Source organism: Neopsephotus bourkii, unplaced genomic scaffold, assembly GCF_033783945.1.
Source record: "Neopsephotus bourkii isolate Nb327-2 ecotype Australia unplaced genomic scaffold, CSIRO-AGI_Nbou_v1 NB_730, whole genome shotgun sequence".
In the NCBI taxonomy this organism is placed as follows: Eukaryota; Metazoa; Chordata; class Aves; order Psittaciformes; family Psittacidae; genus Neopsephotus; species Neopsephotus bourkii.
Genome location: NW_026901228.1, coordinates 3,066,261 through 3,091,792, shown reverse-complemented (window position 1 = coordinate 3,091,792; position 25,532 = coordinate 3,066,261). Strand labels below are relative to the sequence as shown.

The window sequence follows — 25,532 nt, the reverse complement described above, 5'->3', positions numbered from 1 at the left end:
AAGCTTGAAAACGTTTCTGTTCATTCATGTTTTGAAGCCTATGTTCCTTTTTCAAGATGGTGCCTTAACTACAGGAAAACAGAGAGATTATTCACACATGCTTAAATTTCACATATACTTGGAGGACTCCAAAATAGCTGGCACTCTTCTGGTAGCTAATACTTAAAATAGAGCCAGGAAGGAAAAATGTAATTTTGATCTGACTATACAGAGCCATCCTGTGATCAGCTGTAACAGTTATTTTTTCTCCTTCCTAGTAGCTGGTGCAGTGCTGTTTTCAACTTTAGTCTGAGAACAATGCTGATACACCGACGCTTTTTAGTTGTTGTTAAGTATTGCTTACCCCGACATTTTAGTCTCATGCTATGCCAGTGAGAAGGGGCACGGGAAGCCAGGAGGAAACAGGGACAGGACACCTGACCCAACCTAGCCAAAGGGGTAGCTTTCTTACCACAGCACATCATGGCCAGTAAATAAACTGGGGGGAGTTAGCTGGAAGGCCCACGACAAGAGCTTAGCGAAGGGTTTATTTTGAGAGGTCCCAAATACTTTCCACTTCCCATAAATAAATAAAAAATTGTAGGAAAGCAAGGAGAATAAAAATGCTATCTGAGAGAGGTTTAAGCAACCAGTAAACAACAGGACCTCACAGTAAGGCCCTAAGAGCTGTCAAACTGCTGGGGCCAGGAAAAAGTAAAAATGCACATAGAAATGTGATACACTGTACCTGATGCAGAAGAACATAATAATCTACTCAGAAGAAAATGCTATTATATATATGACATATAAAGTGATGTTTCAAGCCACCACCTAATCATAAACAAATGGATCTGATAGAAAACAATTTTTTGATCATTATCTCAAGTTTGACTTTCCTCTTTGGGGTTCATAACATCCAATGCTTGCAAAAATACTTACAAACCCACTATTTGTTTGTTTTACATAAATGCAAATCACAAATCTGTACATTTTAGAACAAACCTGAAAAAAAACATGTGACAAGCAGGCTGTTTCACGTGTATGTTGTGGTGCGTTAAAAGTAGGAAGCTGCCTGTAAGGACACAGGGAGCCCAGGGAGCTGCTTTTAGTAGTCCTTTTTCTCTCTCCCCCTCACCTGTCTCTCCTAGTCACTTTGAGTTTTCTCTATTTAGGTATTCCTAAGTAACACAAACACAGCCATTTTTTATTCTAACAAAATTTGTCTTTATTGAGTTTAAAAGCCTGATGGCCACCTTTGTGATGTTCACTTCCAGATCCATCTCACAGCTTTGCTGCACTCAGTATTCCATCAAACGTCACAGCAGGTAGATAGATAGTTTTTTTCTATTAATGATTTTCCTGTTCCATGTTTCATTCATCAGCATAAGTAGCATAACCAATATTACATATGAGGTCGTAACACCACTGGCATTACCAGATGAGCTTGCACTTGCTGCAGTGTTGAGAGAATTTCAGCCAGCATGATACCACAATCACACTAAGCTATGTCCAACAAGAGGCAACAGTGAAAGAAGCTCTCCACAAAGGAGGTTACTACATCTGAAGAAAATAAGACTGTATTTTTATGCCATGTTAATGTGGAATAAAGAGAGAAACATTAAGAAAAAGAAAGAAACAGAAGGGTTATAGAAAAGTACCTGGCCATCACCAACAAATATTTCCCCACAAAAGGGCAGTGTCTGTAAGTCACTTTGAAATTTTCTAAATTCATTACCACTATAAAGCTATATACTTTGCTAAATGTGAACCATGTTCATAGCTGTGGGTTGTGTATATTGGGAATTCAGAAAAGCTCAACCTCAGTTATTTAGCTAAAGTATCCTTAGGAAACTATTATTCCTGTAGCTAAGAATCACCATTAAGGTAGCGAATACATGTTGCCTATTGGTAAACACATCTTCAGTTATTTTTCTTTTTTTTTTTTTTTTTTTGACTCAAAAAATGGTCATTTAATTTCCCAGGGGATTAAGTGGCCAAACATGCAATATACAGGTTCAATTCAATTTTACTGTGAGTTGGATAACCTGAATAAATATGGATTACCAAAGGATTAAAACCCTTGGGACACAACCTATATTCAGTACCCAACTTACACCAAATGCTTGACCTTAGCTATAGAGAAGAACATTTCTGTGTCATGGACACTTCCACTAGGCAGAGTACTCCTTGCTCCAGCTACGTGGTTTGGTAGGTTTATCTAGCTGAGAAATTCAAATCAGTAAATCTATTTCGAGCTCCCAGATTCACATGCAATTTTCTTAAAAGTTTCAAATTCTTCATCAACTAACTGGGAAGTTTGCCAAGATTTGAAAGTGTTTCATTTCAACCTGGACCTCGTGTTAAAAAAAAAAAAAAAAAAAAAAAAAAAACCACAATAAAATGTATTTCTATTTCTTGTTTTAAAATAAGAAGCCAAGAATAAAAAATAAAAGCTTAATAAGCATTTTTAAAAATAGTCTCAGGTGAGATGTTTCGCCTAAGTTTCACGCTGAGTTTTAAGGTGAAAATGTTTTAATTGAATCAGGAATAAGAATATTTGGTGGGTTTGCAAGATACTATAGGAATTATAAAATCTATGAGAATGCAACTGAATTTCACTATAGTATCTGCGAGAAGACTTTTTTTCCCCTACACATTACTCTCACAGTTATTTTATTCTATAGTTTTTCATATTAAAATTGATATCTTAAAATCAAAACCTCATTACTTTTATCACCTAAAGATATATAGTATATAAACCAGACTTTTTATCAGATTGTCCATAAAGACATCCTCAGATTAAAGAAAAAGGAAAAAAAAAAAAGCACAAGGGGAAGACAAAAAAAAAGGGAGGGGGTATAAGGTACTTAAAACTGTATTAGTCTCTATACAGATCTCAGAATAGCTTGTCAAGATCATCTAGTTCCAATGTTCCTGCCACCAGCAGGGACAACTTCTATTAGACCAGGATGCTCAAAGCCCCGTCCAACACTGCCAGGGATGGAGCAGCCACACCTGAGAAACCTGGGCAGCCTCTGCCAGGGCCTCATCACCTTCACTGGAGAAAACTTCCATATACCTAATCCAAATCTACCCTTTTTCATCATATAACCATTCCCCCTTGTCCTATCTGTACATGCACTTGTAAAATACCCCCTCTTGCTTTCCTGTTGGCCCCTTTATGTCCTGGGAAGCTGCTCTAAGGTCTCCCTGGAGCCTTCTCTTCTCCAGGCTGAGCAACCCCAGCTCTCTCTGCCTGTCTCCATAGGAGAGGTGGTCCAGCCTTCTGACCATCTGCATCTCATAAGATATATGCAGTGACCTAAGGTTTTCAAGCTCTTTAGAAAAGCCAGTTCACAATATTCTAAGTTTTGCCCTGTGGCATCAAGATTTTCAGGATGTGACTTCCAGATGCTAAAGAGCGAGTTTAAGTAAGTGAAAGGAGTCAAAATGCATGCAGAGTAGATGAACCCCCACTACCCATCCTCTCTCTGTATAAAGAGCCATAAATATTGGTATACCAAAATGATCCAGGTAAAGTTAACAAGCAGATTGTGTGAATTCACTTATAGCTACACCGTTAAGTTTGTTATGGAAAAATCACTGCTGTAGAGTCCCGGCGAGGTGAACCCGAGTCTTGGGGGTTGCATAAGGAGCCCCGAGAGCTGAGGCTGTATTTGCATTCTGTCAAACGAACACCTGATGGCAGCACGTTATAGCTTCAGTGGTGCCCACGATCTCTGAGGCTGTTTTAAATATGTGAGACTGTTCAGGAGTATTTAAAAGTACGAGATTCCTCAGGGCTATTTAAAAATACAAGTGTCAAACGCTGCTTGCTTCCTGTGCCCAGCACAAGCCAGTGAGCAACACCGAGCCATCAAGATGCTTTGTGCCAGGGGCAGTGATGCACTGGAAAAGTAAGACTCCCTCATCATCTGGGCACAGGTGATGCCCTGCTTACATACTCTGTAGAAGCTTCTGCCGGTGTCCAGAGTTGGGAAAACAGTATTACTCTCTTCAGTGCCTTTTCCAAAAATGCAGGCTACACAACTTTCTGATAGCACCTAGCTGAAGCTGGCTTGGCCAAGTGTTTGTAATGTTCTTGCTTGAAGTGAGAGATTGGACTAAGGGATGCCCAGGCTCCCTTTTCAATGGATATTCTTAGGATCCTTATGGTTTAGAACTGTATAGGTAAGATAAATTATTACTTGGCTCATTTCTACATGCAAAAATACAGTATTTCACATTAGTTTTTCATTGATAACACACAGTGCTGGTCACATCAGTACTAATCACTTACTCCTTTAAATACAGTAAACCATAGCAAATCCTTCCACAAAGACAGCATTAATACATTACTTTCAACACAGTGTTAGTAAGTGCTGACCACTTTTATAACCTTTTCTTGGCATCACGACAAGGTGGGTTCCTACACCTCATCCTTGACCTCTCTAGCACACACCTTGCACTTAAAATTTGCCCACTGGAAAATATATTGTTGGTTTATTTGGTGCCTTAAGGCTGTCCTTAATATGCATAATGTATAGAATATAGAGGTTAACACACACATGATCATTGCATCCGGTGAGCCAATTAGCTGCTGTCACGTGGTTTCTGGACTGTTATCAAACATTGGATTAATACTGAAACAGTGGCAATTTGTGTGTTAACAGCAATAGTAGCTATATATACTTAAACATGAATCACCTCTGAATTTTGCAAATGATAAATTCTGTAACATTCATATACAATACCTTAATTTCTTCCCACCATCTGCTATTTTAGCTTTTAGAAGATATCCTTCTTTTTCCACTACCTGCAAGAAAGAAAAAAATGATATAACCATATAATTTGTTCAAATTAATGAATTCATTTAGTACACACAAAAGACTCTACATCTAGCTAATTTAGTGTTGTAGGTATTTTGCTGCTAATTCAGTTTAGTTGCCTTTTTTTTCCAGTACAGTCAGTTCTTGTGAAAATTTTCAAAAAAATCAAAGTCAATAAGAACAATAAACAGCAAAAAAAACCAAACACAAAAATATTCTATTAATTGGTTTAGAAGAAATTTATTGTAATGCAAGAAAAGTTTCTAGCTATAAGTAATAATTAGTTGAAATGATATTTTAATTATGGCAGTGTATAATTCCATTTATTGAGTTTCATTAATAGCTATGAGGAACAAGTTATACTTTTGTAGAAGCCTCTTGCTTATATTCTAAAGATACTAATGTTTAGGGGTGTTTAAGGGTGACCAGTGTCAGAGAAACATCAAATATTTGTACAACAGGAAAAGTTACACTGCCTTCACAGGTGCTACATTTTGCTTTGAGTCAGGACTAAATTAGGGCTCATTAAATTAAAAGCATCATGCTTTTAATTCATGCTGTCTTTCAGATGCAGTCTGGTATTGAGATGCTCACCCCTCAACCCTTAAAAGGTTATACTTCATTGGAGTGTGTGCGTCCATGAGCAAGGAGAACTTGTCTTCAAATTTCCAGCTGAACTAAATGGTCTCATAGTGTGGTGCAGAAAATCAAACTAAGCAGCTCTGTTAATCTTGATATACAAGCTGAAAGGGGAATTGTTACAAAGGAAAACACAGCTGTGTTGCACATTTTCCAAAATACACCCAAAAAAGGAAGAGACCTTAGCTATTACCTATACAAAGCAGGATGTGGTATTAGCAACCTGATATCACCTTTGAAGATCCCATATGCTGCAACTGATATTACTGAAACCTGGTCCCTGTTCTATGGTGTCAGAACTGGCTAAGGACTTTGCCAGTATGCACAAGGCTGCGATGCTTGATTGTAGCATACCAATTTTATGCCTGAGTTTTGGTATATTAGAAGCAAGTCCTAGGCTTGTTTACATTTCCTCCACAGTTCTAATCATTATCCTTGCAGACCAGACGTGAGTGACATTTCTCGGGGTTGTTATTGGGATCAGTGCTGTTTAACATCTTTGTCAGCAACACAGACAGTGGCATTGAATGTAACCTAGCAAGTTTGCTGATGACGCCAAGCTGTATGGTGCAGTTGTCAAATTGGAAGGCCGGGATGCCATCCAGAAGTACTTTGACATAGTTGAGAAGTGGGCCCATGCAAAGCTTCAAGGAGTTCAAGAAGGCCAAGTACAAGGCCCTGCACCTGGGCTGGGGCAATCCCAAACCCAAATACAGGCTGGATGGAGAACAGATTGAAAGCAGGCCTGAAGAGAATGACTAGATGTTTCTTGGTGGATGAGAAACTCAATATAACCCAGCAGGGTACACTGGGTGTGCAGAAAGCCCACTGTTTGCTGGGACACATCAAAAGAACCATGGCCAGCAGGTCGAGGAAGTGATTTTGCCCCTGTACTCTACTCTCACAAGGCCCCTAACTGGTGTACTGTATTCAGCTGTAGGGCCACCAACATAAGGATGTGGACATCTTGGAGCCAGTCCAGTGGAGGGCTATAAATATGGTGAAAGGGCTGGAGCACCCCTCGTATGGAGACAGACTGAGAGATGAGGTTGCTCAGCCTGGAGAAGAGAAAGCTAGAGGGAGACCTTAGAGCAGCCTCCCAGTGCATAAAAGGGGTAAGAAGTAAGCAGGAGAGGAATGTTTTACAAGTGCATGTACTGATAAGACAAGGGGGAATGGCTTTATACTGAAAAAGGGTAGATTTGGATTAGGTATAAGGAAGAATTTCTTTCCTGTGAGGGTGGTGAGGCTCTGGCAGAGGCTGCCCAGAGAAGCTGTGGCTGCCCTATCCCTGGCAGTGTTCAAGGGCAAGTTGGACGGGACTTTGAGCAACTTGGTCTAGCGGAACATGACATAATTTAACATGCCTTAAGAGGTAGCATAAGGATTTTAAAATGAAAAATGTGTTATTTTTACTATTAAAATATCATATTAACAATATATATGTTTAATTATTTTTTAGATTTTTTTTCTGGTATACAGCATATAATGAAATATATACAGCATAATTATCTGTTTCTACCTGTGAATAGATCTGTAGTTCTTTGGACAATGATTTAGGCAATGTTCTCGAATGGCTGCAAAGGAATTAATGTATGCATTTTCTATAATTTGCATTTATCTCATGCAAATTCCTGCCATGGAGATGATTGGCATAGAAAATACAGAGAGAAAGTGTGTAGGGATTATTGTGCAGAGTCATGTCACTATTTATCTAGTAATGGATGAATGAATTATCAGAGCTAAAGTAAGACTTAATTCCCACTTCCACCTACTTTTTTGTTTCTTTTTTTTTTTTTTCAAATTTACTTTACAACTTTCAATATTTTCCTTCCCCTTCTAAACCTTCATTTCTGTAGCATAAAACCTGGGGCATGGCCAGCACCAGAGAAGTTAAATAACATAAGAAAGGTTGTTTTTCTTAATATTTCCTTTCATCTGGAAACAACAATTGGGAGGAACATTGACTAACCATTCAGAGAAGCTGTTGATTGATTCTCTGAATCAGACCCAAAATCTCATGCTTTCAATGTTTACGAACCATCCTTCCCAAACTGTTATTTTAACCAATCCAAAAATAAAGGCAAATATGATTTTCAACATCCAATCTGAATCACCTCTGTTCTCACCTTTTGGGAAGTTTAAATTTAGATGTGATTGCAGATGAAAAGGTTGCAGCTCAGTCATATTCTCCCAATAATTGAATTGAGATAGGTTATTTAATTCACTATCAAAAGCTGGACATATAAAATACCCTGGTTTAAATTGCATAGCTCAAATTCACCATTTGTTACAAATTAAATGGTTCAAAATTGAACAGCAAAAATTACAAGGTCTTCAGTTAATAAGACCTTTCAGTGCTATGTAATTTAACTCTCATATATATATTGCTTTAACTGAATAACTGCAGGTGCTGTCTTTAAAAAAAAATAGCATGGTCTTCATTAATTGATTATGCACATAGTTTTTTCTGTAATTAGTATAAAAAACATTTATGGAATTACAAAACAACTTTACCATAAAGACCAAAAGATTTCTAGTATGATCCCAATATTTGTGTAAACTCTGGGGTGTTATATTCTCATTGCTTAACATCTGCTAATATCCCCTTTTCTGTTCTACTTGCTTTCAAGAAGATAATTCCAAGACAACTAAAATCAGTTTACAATACTCATGCAAATGGCTGATATTAAATTTAAAAGAATTCCAGATATATCTTAATGCTTTGTTGTTTCTGTCTCCATAAATATCATCATTTCTTGTTAAGCTGCTGCCCTTCCTGCACCTTTTCAGCATTTGAAAGATTGAAAAAATGACCCAAAATGCCCTTAAGAGTGAAGAGTTAGCATAGAAATAAGAAAATCAAATTATTGTGGGGGGTTTTGCGGTGGTGGGGTTTTTGAGGGTTCCTTTTTTTTTATTATTTTTTCTATTTTGGTTTTGTTTGCTTTTTAGAAAAATATTAAAAATGAGAGTATGCATATGTAAATATTCAGTACCTAAATAATATTTTTTAAAAAAGATTCTCGCAGGTTGACGGTATTAAAAATTATAAGGAAAAGTAATTATTACTATATTGCATATAGGTTCTATAATTTCCCTAGTTACAAGAATTCAAAGCTTCTGAACCTACCTAACCCTGAAAAGTTTGTGTAGGACAAAGTACCACTAATACCAACATTTCTTTGATGAATCTGTATTTGCATATTCATTCTCTTTTAACAGAAAAACCTCCATGCTTCTCATTCCCTCTAGATTTTTAAAATGTCAAGGAAAATTTTGTTATATTTTTTGATGACTTTTAATTATAAAAACTGATACTCATATTAAAAATACCTTAATATGAGCAAAGATGGGACAAGTACATGGTTGTATTCCTTTATACCAGGTATTAATACTGATGAAATATCAGTCTGGTACAAGTGACTTAACAGCAAAGTCAAGCTATACGAATTGCCTTGTACCTTCTGAAATTATTCTTTTTATTGATTAATCATGTCCCTCAAACTCCTTAACATCTTGAGGCATCCAAAGCCTCATGTATTTATTCTTTAATAAAGCATGTGTAACATTTACATTATAAACATTTAAAATAACAAGAGTGATTTATGAGTTCTATAAAGCAATTGCTTACTGTGTGGTCCTGTGTGCTAATGATATTTGCAAGTGTTAAGTTATGCTGGGAATGATTTCTTCTGTGACGGCTTACCTAAAAAAAAAAAAAAAAAAAAAAAATTAAGAAAAGAAAAAGGATGCAAATTCAAAGAGATTCAAACACATACAGGTAAAGATGGAACAACAAATCTAATTACTGGGCATGCACAACATTTATTGGATGGAGTTTTGGAAACCTGGTTGCTTTCAGTACTATATTTCTGTGAAAACTGGCGTTCCCTGAGCCCCGTGTATTTGAAAAGTACAGATACTAATCTCTAAACATCTTTGGTATAAATGTGTTTCATTGTGATGTCACATTGGCAACTTTACCTAAAAGTTAAACAACTGATAACAGTAGTCTTTGAAATTATGATTTTTCCATGGGGATTCTCAAAAATTTTTTAGTTAGTTAAGTTCCATTTTACAGAAATGGAAAAAATGCTAATTATAACCTCAAGACCACAAAGCAAGTCAGTGAAGAAACTAGAAAATAATTGGGAACAATCACACAATATATCCAGTACGTTAAAACTGCTTTAAAGGCTATTTCTAAAATCTCCATGACTGGAAGGCTGGACTCTGATTCTACAATTATTCCTAAGTACCAAATAAGTCCTGATCTCCTCCAGTTCCTTCTTTTGTAGGAGGAAGCCAATATAAAAAAAAAATAAATTACTGTTTAAATTCAATGTCAATCAATAATAATATAATTTGGAAATGATATCCTGTAGAATTGAATGATTATCTCCTCTTCTAAGTGAAGCCAAAAAGCAAACAACAAAATACAGTCTCAACTAGTTTCCACTGTATTCAGCATACTGCATTCTCTTTTTCCCTATTAAAACAGAGTTAACCAAAAGTAATAATGTATTCTGTTTATATTCAAGTGTCTGAATGTAGAAAATGTTCTTAATTAATCCAGAGAGCCACACTCAAAAAACAGTTAAACATATTATGATCCCATATTTTTTCTCCACATATTGCTTTCATGTTTATTTGTAAGCACTAACATTTTTAAGCCTTGAAATCTATATCCTAGATATTGCTGTACTCTCCTAGCCAGAGATAATGAGCTTAATGAATTACCAGTTCTAAATTTAATACAAACATTTCAAAGAAAGAGATAAAACATCCTTCACAATTCAAAAGTTTCTCTGACCTATTTATGAAGAATATCACTTAACAATTTCATTAAGGGTGAGTAACAGCTGGTGACATGGCTGTGTCCTAAAGTGTTTTTCTCTCTTAATATTCTGCATCTTAAGCAATCGAGCTTTCATAAGAAATACTTTGGTTAGTGGCAGTACCTCCTTTGGGGAGAAAAAAAATGTCAGACCACATTTTCTGTATTTTGCAATCTTGTTTTCAAGAGTGTCATGTTCCTGTTTTATTAGCATGTAGGGTAAACAAGAATGATTTGCTGATGCTATTGAGAGAACTTCTAAGATTACAGTCTTTCTGTTTAGATTTTGAATGGAACTTAATATTAATGCAGGCAGAGACATGTATATAAATTCAAAAGAAATTAATTCCATTTATCTTTATCTTTACTGTTCAACAACTCTGAAGTTTCTATAGTGTTCAAGACATACAACCAACTATTCAGGTCTAGATCATAGGAATTCTTTCTTACCCAGACCCCTCATTATATTTATTCCTTAACATACAACAGAGCATATTGCCCAGTGATGTTTTCTAAAATACTTTTTCACTCAACCAAATTAAATGACACCATCACTCCACAGTACGTATTTTAACATTCAGCTGCTCTCCCCAAGAATCATATATGTCTGTTGGGAGCCCCATATGCAACTTTGTGAAGTGTACAGCATCGATGAGAGCTTTTGGACTGGTCTTTGGTTCAGTGATGAGAGTATTAACAAAGGAAAAGCTCACATTTGATACATGCTAAAAAGAGTATTTCAGAAGCACCAAATCCATCCACAGCCAAATGAAGAAAGGAAATAGTAAAAAGTATTATTTTTATAGTGCTAGCAAATTATTAGTGGTAGTGTAATAAAAAGGCAAAAGCAAGATTTCCAGGAAATATTAAATGAGAAAAAAATGTTCCAGTTATGGATGATATTATATGGTTTAAAAACCTCTTTGCTGTACACAAAGCAGAAACATTAAGAAGAACTGAATGCATAGAGGGAGAAATTTAATGTGATACTTTTGCTAAAAAGGCAAGAGGGTTTTTTAGGGCAAAAATAAAAGAAATTACGTTACTTTGTAACTCAACAATGACCAGTCTCATACAGGAAAGTAATAAAGCTCCAAAGTCTGAATTTAGTCACAAAAAATGCAATCAAAATCCACAGCTATGTAAGCCAAGATCAAGCTTTTCTAGAAAAACACTCCAAATATTTGGCTTACAAATGAAACCAATGGAAACTTTAATAAATTTCTTACTCAGATTTTACCAGCTTTTTTGTTTAGTAATGGGACTTTAAAAATAAATGAAAACAGAATCAAAACAGCTTCAAAAAATCCAGCAACAATGGAGTCAATATATTCTTTAAGACTGATTTTATAAAATTCCAGTAGCTATCATAGAAATTTGCTCTTAAATGTATTTTGCAAATATCACTGAAGGAGCTAGTTATATCGTTTCCTTTATGACGTATGCATTTCAAAGTTAAAATGTTCTTAGCAGGACCTGGGTGGCAGTTGTCAATATACTAATTTTTCAATATACTTACAAGTTTCAATGGTGCACCGGAATTTTCAAAGGGAAGTGTAGGCTCAATTATTTTCATTCTTTGAGTTTTTAATAGATAAACCATAAAGGACATATTTTGAGATTATTTTTTTTCCCTCTATGGCTCCATTCTATTACCCTAATAAAATAAAGAAAAACCTAAATAATATCTGTCACAAGTCCTCTACCTCACCTCCCAGGGTATGATGAAAGGCAGAGATTTACAGAAGTTTGTGAGATCTCTTTTTGGGAAAGGCAGCTTATCAGCAGTTTTCTGATTTGATGAACATTCTTCAGTCAGCAACAATGTCACCTGCAGCATTGAAAATCCACTCTGCAAGCACTTGCAAGTCTGTGGGCAAGTCTTGTTTTGTTAAATTCAGCCTCAGCAACCCCCCTTTCCTTTAGCTAAAGGGTATCCATCTCCTACCAGAGTTATTTCAGTATCTAAGCACTAATCCATCATCATCCTTTCTACAAAGGCAAAGCCTCCATTACACATGCCTGGTATCCTGGCAAGATGGGACAACCATCTAACAACTGCTGTTTTAACATTAAAGTGAAGTACAATAACCTGATGTTTAATTTCATTTATTTCTATATTCCCATTTGTTCTTTAAATTCTCCTTCTTTTTGCGGGAATCCATCACTAACTCATTGCTACTCTCTTCAAATAGCATAGCATTGACTTAAAAAGAAACTTGGAGAACTTATTTGGATTTTATTTCATATTAAAAGCATATTTCTGACCTAATTAATCTAGCCAATTGGAAGCAGCATGCTTCTTTTTGATTTCAACCAAACCTAACAAAACCAACTGGCATTTCTCAAAAGGCTCAGACAGGCTTTTCTAGTGCAAAGCACAGATAAAAAATCATTCTGAATTCACTTGTATCCCTAAATAACTAAGATATCTGTAAGAACTTTCTAGGTGGTTTCCAAGATTATCAAATAAATGGTTCAGTACTGATTATTTCCCTACAAAGATCACCTACAAGCAGCCTGCAAAAAAACATGGTTTGCTCAACAAAGCAACACCTGGTGCAGCAGAGCTCTGCATTGAATGAGAAACCCTGGGATGAGATCTACCTGCTGTGTTCTCCATCAGTCACTGTACTACTTCACCAAGAAGAAGGTTCTCATGGAGGTTTTGTTAGATTTCTACCAAAACCAAAATTGTCATGCTGCTCATGCTTTGATCTTTCTTTTTAGGGGTCTAGCTATTGTTTCGTTTCATCCTACTGACTGCAATCACATATGTGGAGATTCCTTTATAAACATCCAAAAAAGAGAGAAAGCCCCTACTGTTGAGCCCCTACATGTTGAGCATGTTGGTCCGCTCTGGACCTGATCCAGCAAAGCACTCTGCAATAGGCTTAAGTGCTTTTCTGGATCAGGGCCAGAACACTCCATTCTTTATAGGATCTAACTTACTGGTGGCAGCTTGAAAGTTTGCAATGAAAGTACAAACTAGTGACATAAACTTTAGTGAAAACCATTCCCTCAACAGACAAGGAGGGGTGATACCTGATTTAGTGACATCTGTGGTCATTTCATTCCCAGTCACTGCCATACTGCTGTGACAGCTCATAATTGCTTAGACAGAGAAACTTAACAAAAATGTATTGTAACATTTCTTAATGGCCCCATTCCTTGAAAGACACCTAGGCAATGGCAAAAGAAAGAAAAATCCTGTTACATTTCACTGACTGCCATGCTCAAAGTGATTTGTTTTGCTTTAAAGAGCCAGTCTTGGGCTGCATGGCAAGTCCACCATTATCTACTGAAATTATTTGGAAGCAACTCTGCAATGTTTTTTCTTCTGCTGTGAAAAGCACTGAGATAATCTGGAGCTCCCCATTCAGAGATGCTCTTTTGTCATCTCAGCAGATAAGGGTTTTCAGTCCATCCTCAAGAAATGGAGTCTGTCAAGGAACAGAGAGAGCAATCCCCTTCCTCCCTGACCCCAACCCACTGCTGCTAATGCTCTCAGTGCACTATAGCTCAGCAGAAGACCCCATTCACTCCCAGAGAAATCTCCTGTGTCCTAGTGGGCTCCTTGCCTAAAGCCATAGCCACTCCCAGCACCAGCCTCCAACAGGTTACATCAGAACCATATATTTGAGGTCTTTTTCATCCTTGCTGTCCCAAAGAGATTTCATCAGAAGAAAAGCTAATAGAAACTACAAGTCATGGAATGTGACATTAGCACACTCCACTTTTTTTTTTCTAAGGCCTGCAGGGAAAGATGCACTAAATGCAATTTCAGTCCTGCCCACACCAGCCTACATTTGCTCCTTACCCTCCATCCCCAGGCTCCTGAAAACTCATTGCTGTGGAGGTGACCAAATGCTTTGCTCAGGAATAGGAACTTGCATGGATGGAGCTTTTGTGTGCTGGCTACAGACCAGATAATCTCTCTATGCATCATTTAATAAGAAAACCACTTCACAGCTCTTACAGGTCTGTTACATATGACATAGTCTCAGCAGAATCTGCAGACTGAAATCAGTGGAGAAAGGAAGGGAAAAAAAAATTGAAAAAGCAGGACTGTATCGCATTCCCCCTGCATGTCTCCCTTTGAGCACACTGCCTTCTATACTCAGTTCAGATCTCCAGAGCCTGTGAAAATAATGATAATGGTTTTGCTTCCCTTGACCTCTTGCTCCCTTATAAATCAGAATCCTATAGACCTTTCCCACAGTGTGAGGGTCCTCCTTTGTATTCGAGCCTGTGAAGGTGAGTATTTTTCATCAAGGCAATTTAATCACGTGGGTGTGCTCCCTGGCTTCAGGACTTGCTGTAGATGTGCACCATGGCACTGTTACTATGAGAGGATCCTGATTTGTTCAGCCACTTCATTCATGAAATAAGAGCAAAATAATTATTCAGAGCCTAGTTTAAATTTCAGCCTGTGTTAAGATGAACTGATTCTCTGTGATCAGAGAATGAACAATCATGAGTTTGGTTACAAAGCATGGTGTGTTTGAAGCTATGTCATCTTCTTCCCCCAGATTGTTAGGGGCATGATCCAAATCTGAGGTATCCAGTTTGGGATATTTTCACTCCAAAGACAAGCCTACATCAGATACTAGGTACTTTTCTCCATTAATGGCTTTCTGTTTCCCAGGAACGGATTTTCCCTAGAGTGGAGGCCCTGTTGTTCCTCCTTATAGGTACTCAAATGGACTTTGAAATTTGTCCAATTTATCCTTGTTTTGAGGCGTTTGCAGCTGATGTAGTTGGCTTCATTTTTAGCCTTTTCAGGAAAAGGAGATCAGACAAAACTTTATGTAGAAGAGGACACAACTGCCACAGGCTCTTACCGTCATATGTTCATGAAATCCTAAGACTGCTCTAAATTTGACTGTGGGTCACTCAAATTCGTGTACCTGGGGATCAAACTATTACAAAGGGACCAACAGCTGCATTTTCTTTAACCTACAGGATTTTCAACTAGAAATCAAAATGGAGCCTTGCCACAAAACTTCAATATGCTGTAATTGTATTAAACACAATACTCCTTGATTCAAGCAATGAACATTTAAAGTGAGACCTTTTATGTATTTGTGCTAGCCTTTTCTGTTACAGCCTGTAATGTGTAACAAAATACAGAAACATGCACATTGTGACAAGTATTTATCTAGCCGTAAATATGTATATTATAAAATATTATATATTGATAAGTTTCCTATTCATATTTTTCTATTCATCATGCAGTTGTTACTTTTGGTTCACCATGCTATTAAAATATGTTAATCATAACTACTGTAGATGTTTTGGTAAAATTACAGATGAGTATGAACTAATGATAGAGGAAATATGGAGTAAAAACTGCAGGAACAGATATGCATAGACATCAGTATTTCACTATTTGCCTCCAACATCTAGGTCTGCAAAAAATGTGTTCTTTGATGTTATGTCTATAAATGTAAAAATATAAGTTGATACAGAGAATAATGATATTTTACCTTTTCATGTCCCCTTTGATCTTAGAAATATAAAGACAATAAATGTAAGAATCCAGCTATGACAACAAACTGTGCCAGCAAATCTGACCTGAGATTGTACCCCAGAATAGTATTCTCAGGGTAAGAGGCAAGCAAAACAATCATTAAAACTTAGTAAGTAAATGTGGGGAAAAAAAAAATATATTCCAGAGGAATTGTCTTTACAAAATCACATCCAGAGCATACACCACAATCAAAATGCACTCAAAAGCCTGATTTCTCCTGAAAAGACTGTCTTAACAGAAAGAGTGTAATTAACATTGATGTCACACTCCTGCAAGTCATCAGTTATCATATACCACATAAATACTCTTGTATAAAATAATATTAATATTCCTAGAAAAATGCTCAGTCATTTCTAATGGACTTTATGTTAGTACATCTCTTTATCTTGCCTACATAATTCTGTCTTTCAGATTTAAACAAGCCAAAAACTCACCTTATGCTACTGCAGAAGCAATTTTTATTTTTGAAGGTTAATCCAACTCAGCAGGATTTAGGGATGGAGCTTTTGCCTGGTCGTAGGCATGTTGGCTCAGGCCAGACAGCTGTTTGGACATTCTCCACTGGGAATCTTGCCCTCAACACCCACAGTTGATGCACATACATGGTCTGCTGGCTGCCTACTTCCGTGCCCATCTGTTCAGATGGCATGGTGCCCACTCACAAGTTCGCTGGATCCTTGCCCTTAGTGTGTAGATGCCAGGCAATGATGGGCTTAGATGGGCAGCATGCAAAATACTGAAAGTGATCATTTTTATCCTGTAGGAAGTCCTTCTTCTGTGATAGCACTGGAGCATGGACACCACATGCTACCCTATACTTAATAACACCTGTGGACATATATGTGCCAGAAATACAAAGGGGGTGGGGAGGAATCTATTTAGGGGGTGAGGGGAGGGATAATGGAATGATACAAAAAAGTTTCAAGGATTCTTGTGCAAGAATATGCTCTACATTGTCAATGGCAGTGGAGGGACATCCATACTAACTTGAAACAAACTGGCTCATGCATCTGAACCAAATCACCGCCTAGTTTATTTTGCTTTCCAGCTTAGATTAAAACTACCTTGGGCACTGCGCATCACTCAATGGCCATGGTGCTTAAAAATCAAAGACATATAATACTGAAACTAGTATGAATCAAATCCAGACCTGCCTAAAATAGTTTACCTTCAATGCATAGTCCATATATACAGTACTGCAGAAAATACTACATAGTGAACAAGGGCATCCATAAAGGTAGGTAATGGAAAAAAGTAATTTTAGTACAGATTTATTTTATTTTGTGTCATTCCTCTTTGAAATAAAAACTGAGAAAAACTTATTTGGTAACAAGGGATTTTTTTAATGAAAATTAGTAGAGAAGAAAAATGTTTGGGTTTGCAGGGTTTGTTTTTTTTTTTTAAGTTCAAAAGCCATCTTTATTGCAGTTATCTTAGAAAAAAGTAAAAATATTAAATTAAAATATCATTTCTTTCCCAAATATAGTTTGATTAGCAGGTAATCACATAATTTTAATTTTATTACTTTAAATAATAAGCTACTTTAAAATACGCTTTTTGTTGACTATTCCACAATAACTTATTTGAAATTTTAATTGGAATTATTTGAATAATTTTATATGTCCGTAAAAATCTCATTGTATTTTTACAGGCCATTCATAGTTTTTTAACTGCCCTTCATACACTGAATGGGAGTCATTAAAAAAGTTACATACTGTAGTTTCTGCTCTTTGGGTAGATGACCGAAACTTTTAAAAGAAGGAGGGAGAAGAACATGAGAGAGATCTCTGCAGCAGAGAATATTTCCAATGGAGTTTTCCAGCAATCTTCCTTTCTGCCAACACTCTGACGAGCAAACTTATCACACTTACTAATGGAAAATTAATAAAATAAGTTGCAAATGCTCATTAAACAAATTAACAAAATTATTCTAACAAGTATTTTTCTCTTGCTTCTTCCCCTTCCCCTTGCTGAGTGCACCCCAGTACTGCTCTGATGATTATGGACGTTTGCTAGCGGGTTGGAAAGAGACATAAAAGCTACGGCATGGCTGGATCTGCAGTCTGGCTTGGGGCTTTCATCTAGTCAGCAGTGGAAACCTGTGCTCAAAGGCACATTTAAGCTGTGTCTAACTTAGTGTTTACTCTAGGGTGACTGGATTTGAGCACGCTGTCCCTACCCTACAGAATTGTTTGCTGCAAGGATATAACAGTCTTGTCTTTGAGCATGCTGACTAATCAGTCATATGTGACTACTGGAACTGTTTTGGCCTGGACATATTGTCAAATTGTTGTGTCCAAATTTCACAGGATCAGTGAAAAGGTCCTGTCTAGAGAATAAAATTAGATTTATAAGGAATGCAAGCAAAAAAAAAAAAAAAAAAAAAAAGTCATTATGAAAATCCAGTGACAAAAAAAGTCAAAGAATTTGACAAAAACTATTTTGCTCTGACTTCCAATCTTAGTTCAGTTTCTTTAATATGAAGGGCAAAAATCCCCCACTAAGACTACCACCTTTCTAACTTTGAGGTTGCTGATTCCAGGCAACACAGAGGTAAAACATTGGCTTTTACAATGAAAAGTCCTTTGTTTTTGTCAGTGCAGGAATTTTCACAAAGTACATTTTTAATGTGATTGGAAGGAATATCTTCAAACTCAGGTCATGGCTGACAATCCTACGACTAAATCTTATTAAAAACTATTCAGATACCAAAATTAGAGACTGCAAGACAGAACCACTTGGATAACTGTCAGATTGATAATACCTAGATGGCCATCTAACTTGCCATCTGCACTCGCTTGTCTTTGTAAGGAGTAAGCATGTGATTTATTTTTTCCCCAGCCCTTTTGGCTCATATTAGTCTCTCGTATCATCACAACCTGTAATCTCTTTTTTTTTTAAATTGCTATTGCTTATTAGAAATGTTCAGAGAACCAAAGTACATACACGCAGAAGAAAGAATGAAGCAAAGTTTTCAAACAGATTTTCCCAGGTGCCATTATAAGCACTAACATGGAAGAAATAGAGTAATCAAGATAACTGATCTACTTCTAGTAGCTTATTAAGCAAATGGGTGATTTTTTGCGAAGGTCAATTAGCAGGACAACTCCTTCTTATTGTATTGGTATCACAGTATCCAGCTAGGAAAAGAAAGGAAATATTTAAAAGCTTAACTTTTTCACTCTTCGAGATTTCTCAGATTTATATTTAATCACAAATTCAAAGGGAACTACATATAACAGCAGTGATTACTAATATTGTTACACAGCTCTAGGATTCTCCACTTGCAATCTGCCTTCATCTCACACAAAATTAATATCCTAGCACATTTACCAAAACCTGGTGACAAGGGAAAAGTACTATAATGCAAAGGTTAAGGTTTGTTTGACATTTTTTATATGACAAAATTAGTTCTTCAAGTTAGTTCTTGATGTTATTCTTTGTCACAGTTTAAAAAGGAAACAAATTTTTAAAAAAGGATCATTCTTTTGTGTCTTGGCAAAGTAAGAACTACAATTGCGAAAAGTTATTGTCATATTGCTTAAGTGCCATTTCATTATTTGCCCTTCACAGACAAGGAAACATTTTAAATAATATGAGACTCCCTTTTGTGCTCACTGCACAAATTGTTTCATGTACTGAAGAGAATGCGTAGGAGTGGGAAGTGCATATTTCTGATCCAAGCACACTGAATCTGCCAGTTTTACTCTTGTGGCATTACACTGACAGGAAACCACATAACGTTAATATAGGAGAGAAGAAGAAATGGAATTATCCTGTTTGAAACTTCTGAAGTGTCTAGACAGACTGGAAATTGCCCTGATTTGATTTTCCTCCTTCTATTCTGATAGTCACCTACCTTACATATAATAGAAAACCTTCAACAAAACAAGAGCCATCCACTGCCATACCAAACTTCACACAGTGTATAAAGACAGTACTTACTCCAGGTAAACTGCAACAGAGGTCACTGACTTGATTAAATACATATATATATATATATATATATATATATAAACAAAATTTAAAAACCTTAAAAACAGAACCTCAAAAAAACCCAAGCCAAATGTTATTAGAAGCTTTGGTGGTAAATGAAGACAGAAATTTGCTTGTATATTTGGTGCATAGATACCATGCTGTTAGCAAAGCCAAAAATGCACATTGAAAAATGAAAAAAGGCTTCAGTTTATTCCTTACACTCCAAGTTTCTTCCTCTTTTGACCCCAGTCCAATAAAGTTTTTCAAGTAACACCTGTCACTGAATCCTTTTGCTTCTGCACCCCTTGATATGGATGAGGAATCAAAATGGCACTCTTTCTACAACTGTTTATATAAATATTTTATCCAAACCACACTGGACTTAGCCTTGGAAATTTCTGTTTGATATGTCCCTGGAAGGAATCCACTCCTTATTTGAAGGCATGAAAAAATGATGAATTTATGAATTCTCTTGGTAGTTACACACTAGTGTTTGCAAAATGTACTGTAACTCTCATTTTATTTTGGGAGGCTTCCAACTTCCAGGCAGTTCAGCTTGTATTGCTATTTTCTGCTACATTAAAGAACTGCTTGGTGCCCAGTGCTGTCCCTTAATGTAGGTAAGTAGGAAATCAATTGCCTTTCAATTTCTTTTGGATAGCTTAAACATGCTGAGGTCTCTAGGTCTTTCACTGGTAAGACGATTTTCCTAACCTCCTCCTTTTTTGTATTTTTGCCTCTTCCTTACATAATCTTCATTATTTAATACCACTTTTCTAATTTCCTTTTATTCAGTGCCACTAACAGACATGAATATTTGCCATCTCCCTTTTTAATTGTCACGCACAAGGGTCAGTGCAAACTTTTCAACACCAGAACAGCCAGAGAAGCTAAGTTTTGCAGTAAAATCTCAGAATACAGTACCCAGTTCTGGGAACAGCATGACCGCTGTTTTCCTATATACATATATTTGGATAAATTCAAATGTACTTTCAGCGTTAAGCAACCCGGATTATTCTCCACAAGTGCTTTTACCCAGACCTATTTGCCAGCCCATCAATTTTGCTCCATTTTAAAATGTTATTAGATCTGTTCTATTTACTTCCATATCATGGATAAAAGGAATGATTAGCATCAAGCTTAGTACAAGTCCCCGGAGAAAAACCTTAAAAATTCACCCAGTTGATGCTGATTCCCCAGAGACTACTCTGAAACATGTAAATTAATCAGTTCTTAATCCATTTAATGTGTGCTTCACTGATACAGCACATAGCTAATATTTAGTCAGAATGTCACACACTATTAAGTCAAGTGACTTACAAACTTTCACTACACTTCACAAATATGGCTGCTTTGGCAATGAGACATCAAAAAATAATGCTGTTTTGTTAATTGCTTTTAAATAAGTTTTTTATTAACTTATGATAATTGTCATCAATAATATTCCTAACTTTTTTCTTTTTTTTTCTTTTATAAACCCTGCAACAATTTTTCCATTAGTTGACCCAATACTCTATTAGGTTAATTGGCCTATAAAATTTTGAGTCATTCAACTTTTCCTTTCTGAGTATTGGCATAATGATTGCCTTTTTGAAACTTCTGTAATTTCCATGACAACTCAATATTTGTGGTTGAAATCAACAGGCATAAACCACCTCAGAACACTTTTTAAGGCCCTAGCATGACATTTAAGTTTCCTAATATTTTGCCAAATATTACTATTATTTCCAAAATTAACATCACTGGTCGATGCCATTCAACTTAATTTTAGTCATTAAAAGTATGGAAAATTAAGTGTCAGTTTCTTGTAAGCAAATCCTGCACAATTAAAACCAAACCAAACCAAAATAAACAAACAAAAAACAACCACCAAATAAACCTTACCACAAACCCCAAAACCCATAAATATTTATTGACTGTTCCTAGTTTTGTTGCATCACTATTAACGGCACAGCATCATTAATCTCTTAAATTCAGAGATAAAACCAGATTCATTAAACTATTCCTGTGCACAGGGTTAAGAACTTAAAGAGTTTGGAAAACTCCAAAATGCAGTAAGGGTATTCCAAGGAAGGTTGCCTGAGGAAGTTATTAATTCTCCACCCCTGGGGGTGTTCAAGGCCAGGTTGGATGGAGTCTTGGGTGACATGGTTTAATGCGAGGAGTTCCTGCCCATGGCAGGGTGTTGGAACTAGATGATCTGAAGGTCCTTTCCAACCCTAACTATTCTATGATTCTATCTGCTTGGATTAGCATTGCAGCGCTTGCAGGATTCCTCTCAATACAATATCTGCAGCAAAGTTTATTAAGGGAAGATTTTATAACTTTAGCATTTGGCTGCTTTTTGCTGTGTAAGGGGCCTGTCTATAAGAGGTGCCACTACAAAACCTAGTCAATTAGTCAATATATCTCAGTTTGTCACTACCTAGATTCAGTGACTATAAATTTTAAAATGTTGAATGCACAGCACGTTGTTTAATAGAAAGAACAGAACTACCTGGAATCTACAATTCCCACAAGCTGAAAGAATGAAGTTTATGTTGCAGTACACTGTGTTTTATCCAATCTTCTCTTTATCTGCAAAGAAAGTTGCCAAATCAAAAACGGGATAATTTGTCTCATTTGTACAGGTGCACAAACAATCAGAAAAGCAGAGGCAAGTTGGCATACTGCATCATGCTGATTTTTAAAATATCTGCTTGTGTCTTCTTTCAGGTTCAAGTATTTGTGTGTTTAAGGTGGAACACGATGAAAGATAAATCCACCTACATTTTAATTCCTTCAGTAATTTATTACACATTGCCATAGAAATTAATTTGCAAATTGTTTTTCTACATAGCTCAAGAAGTATCAAAATTTATACTCAACAAGTATAAAAAATTTATATAAAGCTCTGAATAAATACTTCAAAGTGTTCTAATGTCAGTATACCGAGTGCTCTTGACAGCTGAAATATCCGATATGCTGTAAATGGAGACTGACCTAAAAATATACTACACCAGATTTGAAGATCATCAGATCTATTACACAAGCCCATTCAGGCACAGATATAGCCGTTGCTGTAAATGTTCAGAAAAAATTAGCATAAAGGCACATGTAACTCTAATAGGTGCTTAAGTGTAGCCAATGGGAGGTGGAAATGACTGTATATATACTACTGTGAGAATTCATCTATTTATAGTGCAAATGCACACAGCAGTGTGTGATAGTGATTTTTTTCCTTAAACTTTATTCTTTTAATAATTTCTGAAAGATTAAGAAGTAATCAAATGGTATAGATGGACTTCTCATTTCTTAAAATTGCTTGTATATGCTTTGCAAGTGATATTTTTCTGAGCCTAACACCGTCTGTTTTGTAGGTCATACAGATATCTACAGACTGTGAGGATACTGAAGGCACTTGTCCTTTAGCCTTCTGCCTCACCACATGATTGAGCATCCATATACCTTACAACCATACACCCTGTCGAGTGTTATTCTCTTACATATCACAATTTACCTCGCTTTCTCCACTCAAACATGCAACCAAGCTGAGCAACAAGCTGCTTCAGCTGCCATGTCATTTCAGTTTTTACACATCTTCTCTTTTTATGTGTGCTCTACATCTCCGTGATGTCTCATCTCCCTGTTCCACTGCCATAGGCTACAAGTCAGGAACAAAGCTCAGGCTCAATGTCAAACAGAGTGAAAATGGGAAAATATCATAGAAAAGAAAATTAATGGGCACAAACACAGCTCTAAAAATTCCATCCTTGTGGGCTTTGCAACTTTCCCTCCTTTCTTGGAAAAATCTGAAGTGGAAAAGAGTAAAAATATTCCTGTAGAAAATACCTGAAAAGGTATTTAGCTAAAGAAAGTACAAGTTCAAAAATTCAAGGTGGAAGAGTTAGGCTTGCATGTTAAGAAATAAATAATCCCATTAAATGTGAAATCATCTTTTGTCTGAAAAACTAAAATTTTTCCACTCTCCACCATATTCATACTTTCTCCTTTTTCTTGCCTGATCATTGTGGCTTCTGGGAATTCACATCTCCCAAAATGCATCAGCAATAAATAGTCTCAAGTCTAAGACAGAGAAATGGACTATAAGGCTGAAATCACAGCTTCTCTATTTTTGAACTGAGGCCTTTCATTTCAAAATAGGAAATTTCAAGGTGAAAAAACCAGACGTGAAATCTCTCTTATCAACAGGTTTGTTACTTATGTCTTTAGAACAAAAATGTTATTTTTCATCTTCTCTTACTGATTTTTTCTGTAATAAATAGTTTTGGTATTCCTAAGGAATTTATGTTGTTTGAAACCTACATCTAAAAACAAACAAACAAACAAAAAAACCCAACAAAAATCAAACCCAAAACAAGCAAAGAAAACCCCACAAAAAAATACAACCAACTACAAAAAAAAAAAAACAAACACAAGCCCATCACACCACCACTATCACCAACCAAAAAAGCAATCACCAAACCCCAGTACTTTAAAAATGATTGATCCTACCCACATTAACATAGCTGGCAAATAAACAGGTTTCCATTACATGGAAATATGGTGTCGTGGTATAAACCCACTCCCAGAGGAATGGTTAGGAGAATCGAAAGAATGTAACTCCCACGGGTTGAGATAAGAACAGTCCAGTAACTAAGGTATAACACAAACCACTACTGCTACTACCAATGATAATAACGATAAGAGAAAATAACAAGGGAAGAGAATATGATAACACCAGCTGAAATGAGCCCGACCCAGAAGAACCCGTGTCCTTCCGGGTTACTCCCAGTTACCCCCCCGGGCATGACGTGCTGTGGTCTGAGATACCTCTTTGGCTAGCCTGGGTCAGGTGTCCTGTCTCTGCTTCCTCCCGGCTTCCCCTCCTCAATGGCAGAGCATGAGACTCACAAAGTCCTTGGTTAGAGTAAACATTACCGAGCAGCAAGTAAAAACATCTGTGTTATCAGCACTGTTCCCAGGCTGAAAGTCAAAACACAGCACTGCACCAGCTACCAAGAAAGAGGAAAATTGACTGCTACTGCTAAACCCAGAACATATGGTCTTAGATGTCATTAGCTATTCAGTTATTATGAAATCAAATTCCTGGACTAAACCTTTGTTAAAAATTGGTACTTCATATTTCTGTAAAAAAAGTAGAAGCTGCAAGGCTCCCTAAAATGTAAGCAAAAGGGGATGCTTTGCTTTTATTCTCAAGTGACAGAATTATCTTGTTCAGAACCCTGTGTCTCTTATCCCCAAATAAGTTTCTTTAAAAACAACAACAAACAAACAAAAAAACCAAACCCAAAGGTCTCTTTTTGTGGATCCCCAAAATCAAGCATGAGTAAATACTAGTATGAAAAACACATTGTTACTTTTTTTTGATCCATCACTTGATTTATCAGCTAAAATACTTATTCAGGTGGTAACACCATAATTTATGCCACCCTGTTTCTTTTTGTGTTTAAGCCTTACCTTAATAACCCAAACTCACTTTTAAATTTCAGTACTTTATCTTTTCACTATTTGAAGCATATAATTTATAGCTTTGAACCAACATCCTATAACTAAGCTTTATGCAAATTATGGATATTTTCTTTTTTTTTTCTTTTTTTTTTTTTTTTTTTTACATCTTTCAGATGAACAAACCAGAGTTGAAAAATAAAATGACTCTTCTCTGGGGGTGCATGCATTCATGATGCCTCTTCATTCTGTTTATTAAGTAATCATATCTGGGTACAAGTGTCAA

The 25,532-nt window shown here is 36.3% G+C and overlaps 1 protein-coding gene across 8 annotated transcripts in view; it reads right to left on the bottom strand.

Annotated features, from left to right (window-relative positions):
- Nucleotides 1-25,532, bottom strand: part of LOC133212676 (rho GTPase-activating protein 15-like) — a 185,076-nt gene that overhangs the window by 113,720 nt on the left and 45,824 nt on the right. For 7 of the 8 annotated variants that reach the window (XM_061354358.1, XM_061354357.1, XM_061354359.1 and 4 more), the window contains 2 exons: nt 9,082-9,156; nt 4,734-4,795 (listed from right to left, as the gene is read on the bottom strand). In XM_061354358.1, coding sequence (XP_061210342.1) covers nt 4,734-4,795; nt 9,082-9,156 — 137 coding nt within the window. The remainder of the gene's footprint in view (nt 1-4,733; nt 4,796-9,081; nt 9,157-25,532) is intronic. The other variant, XM_061354362.1, reaches the window with a different exon arrangement.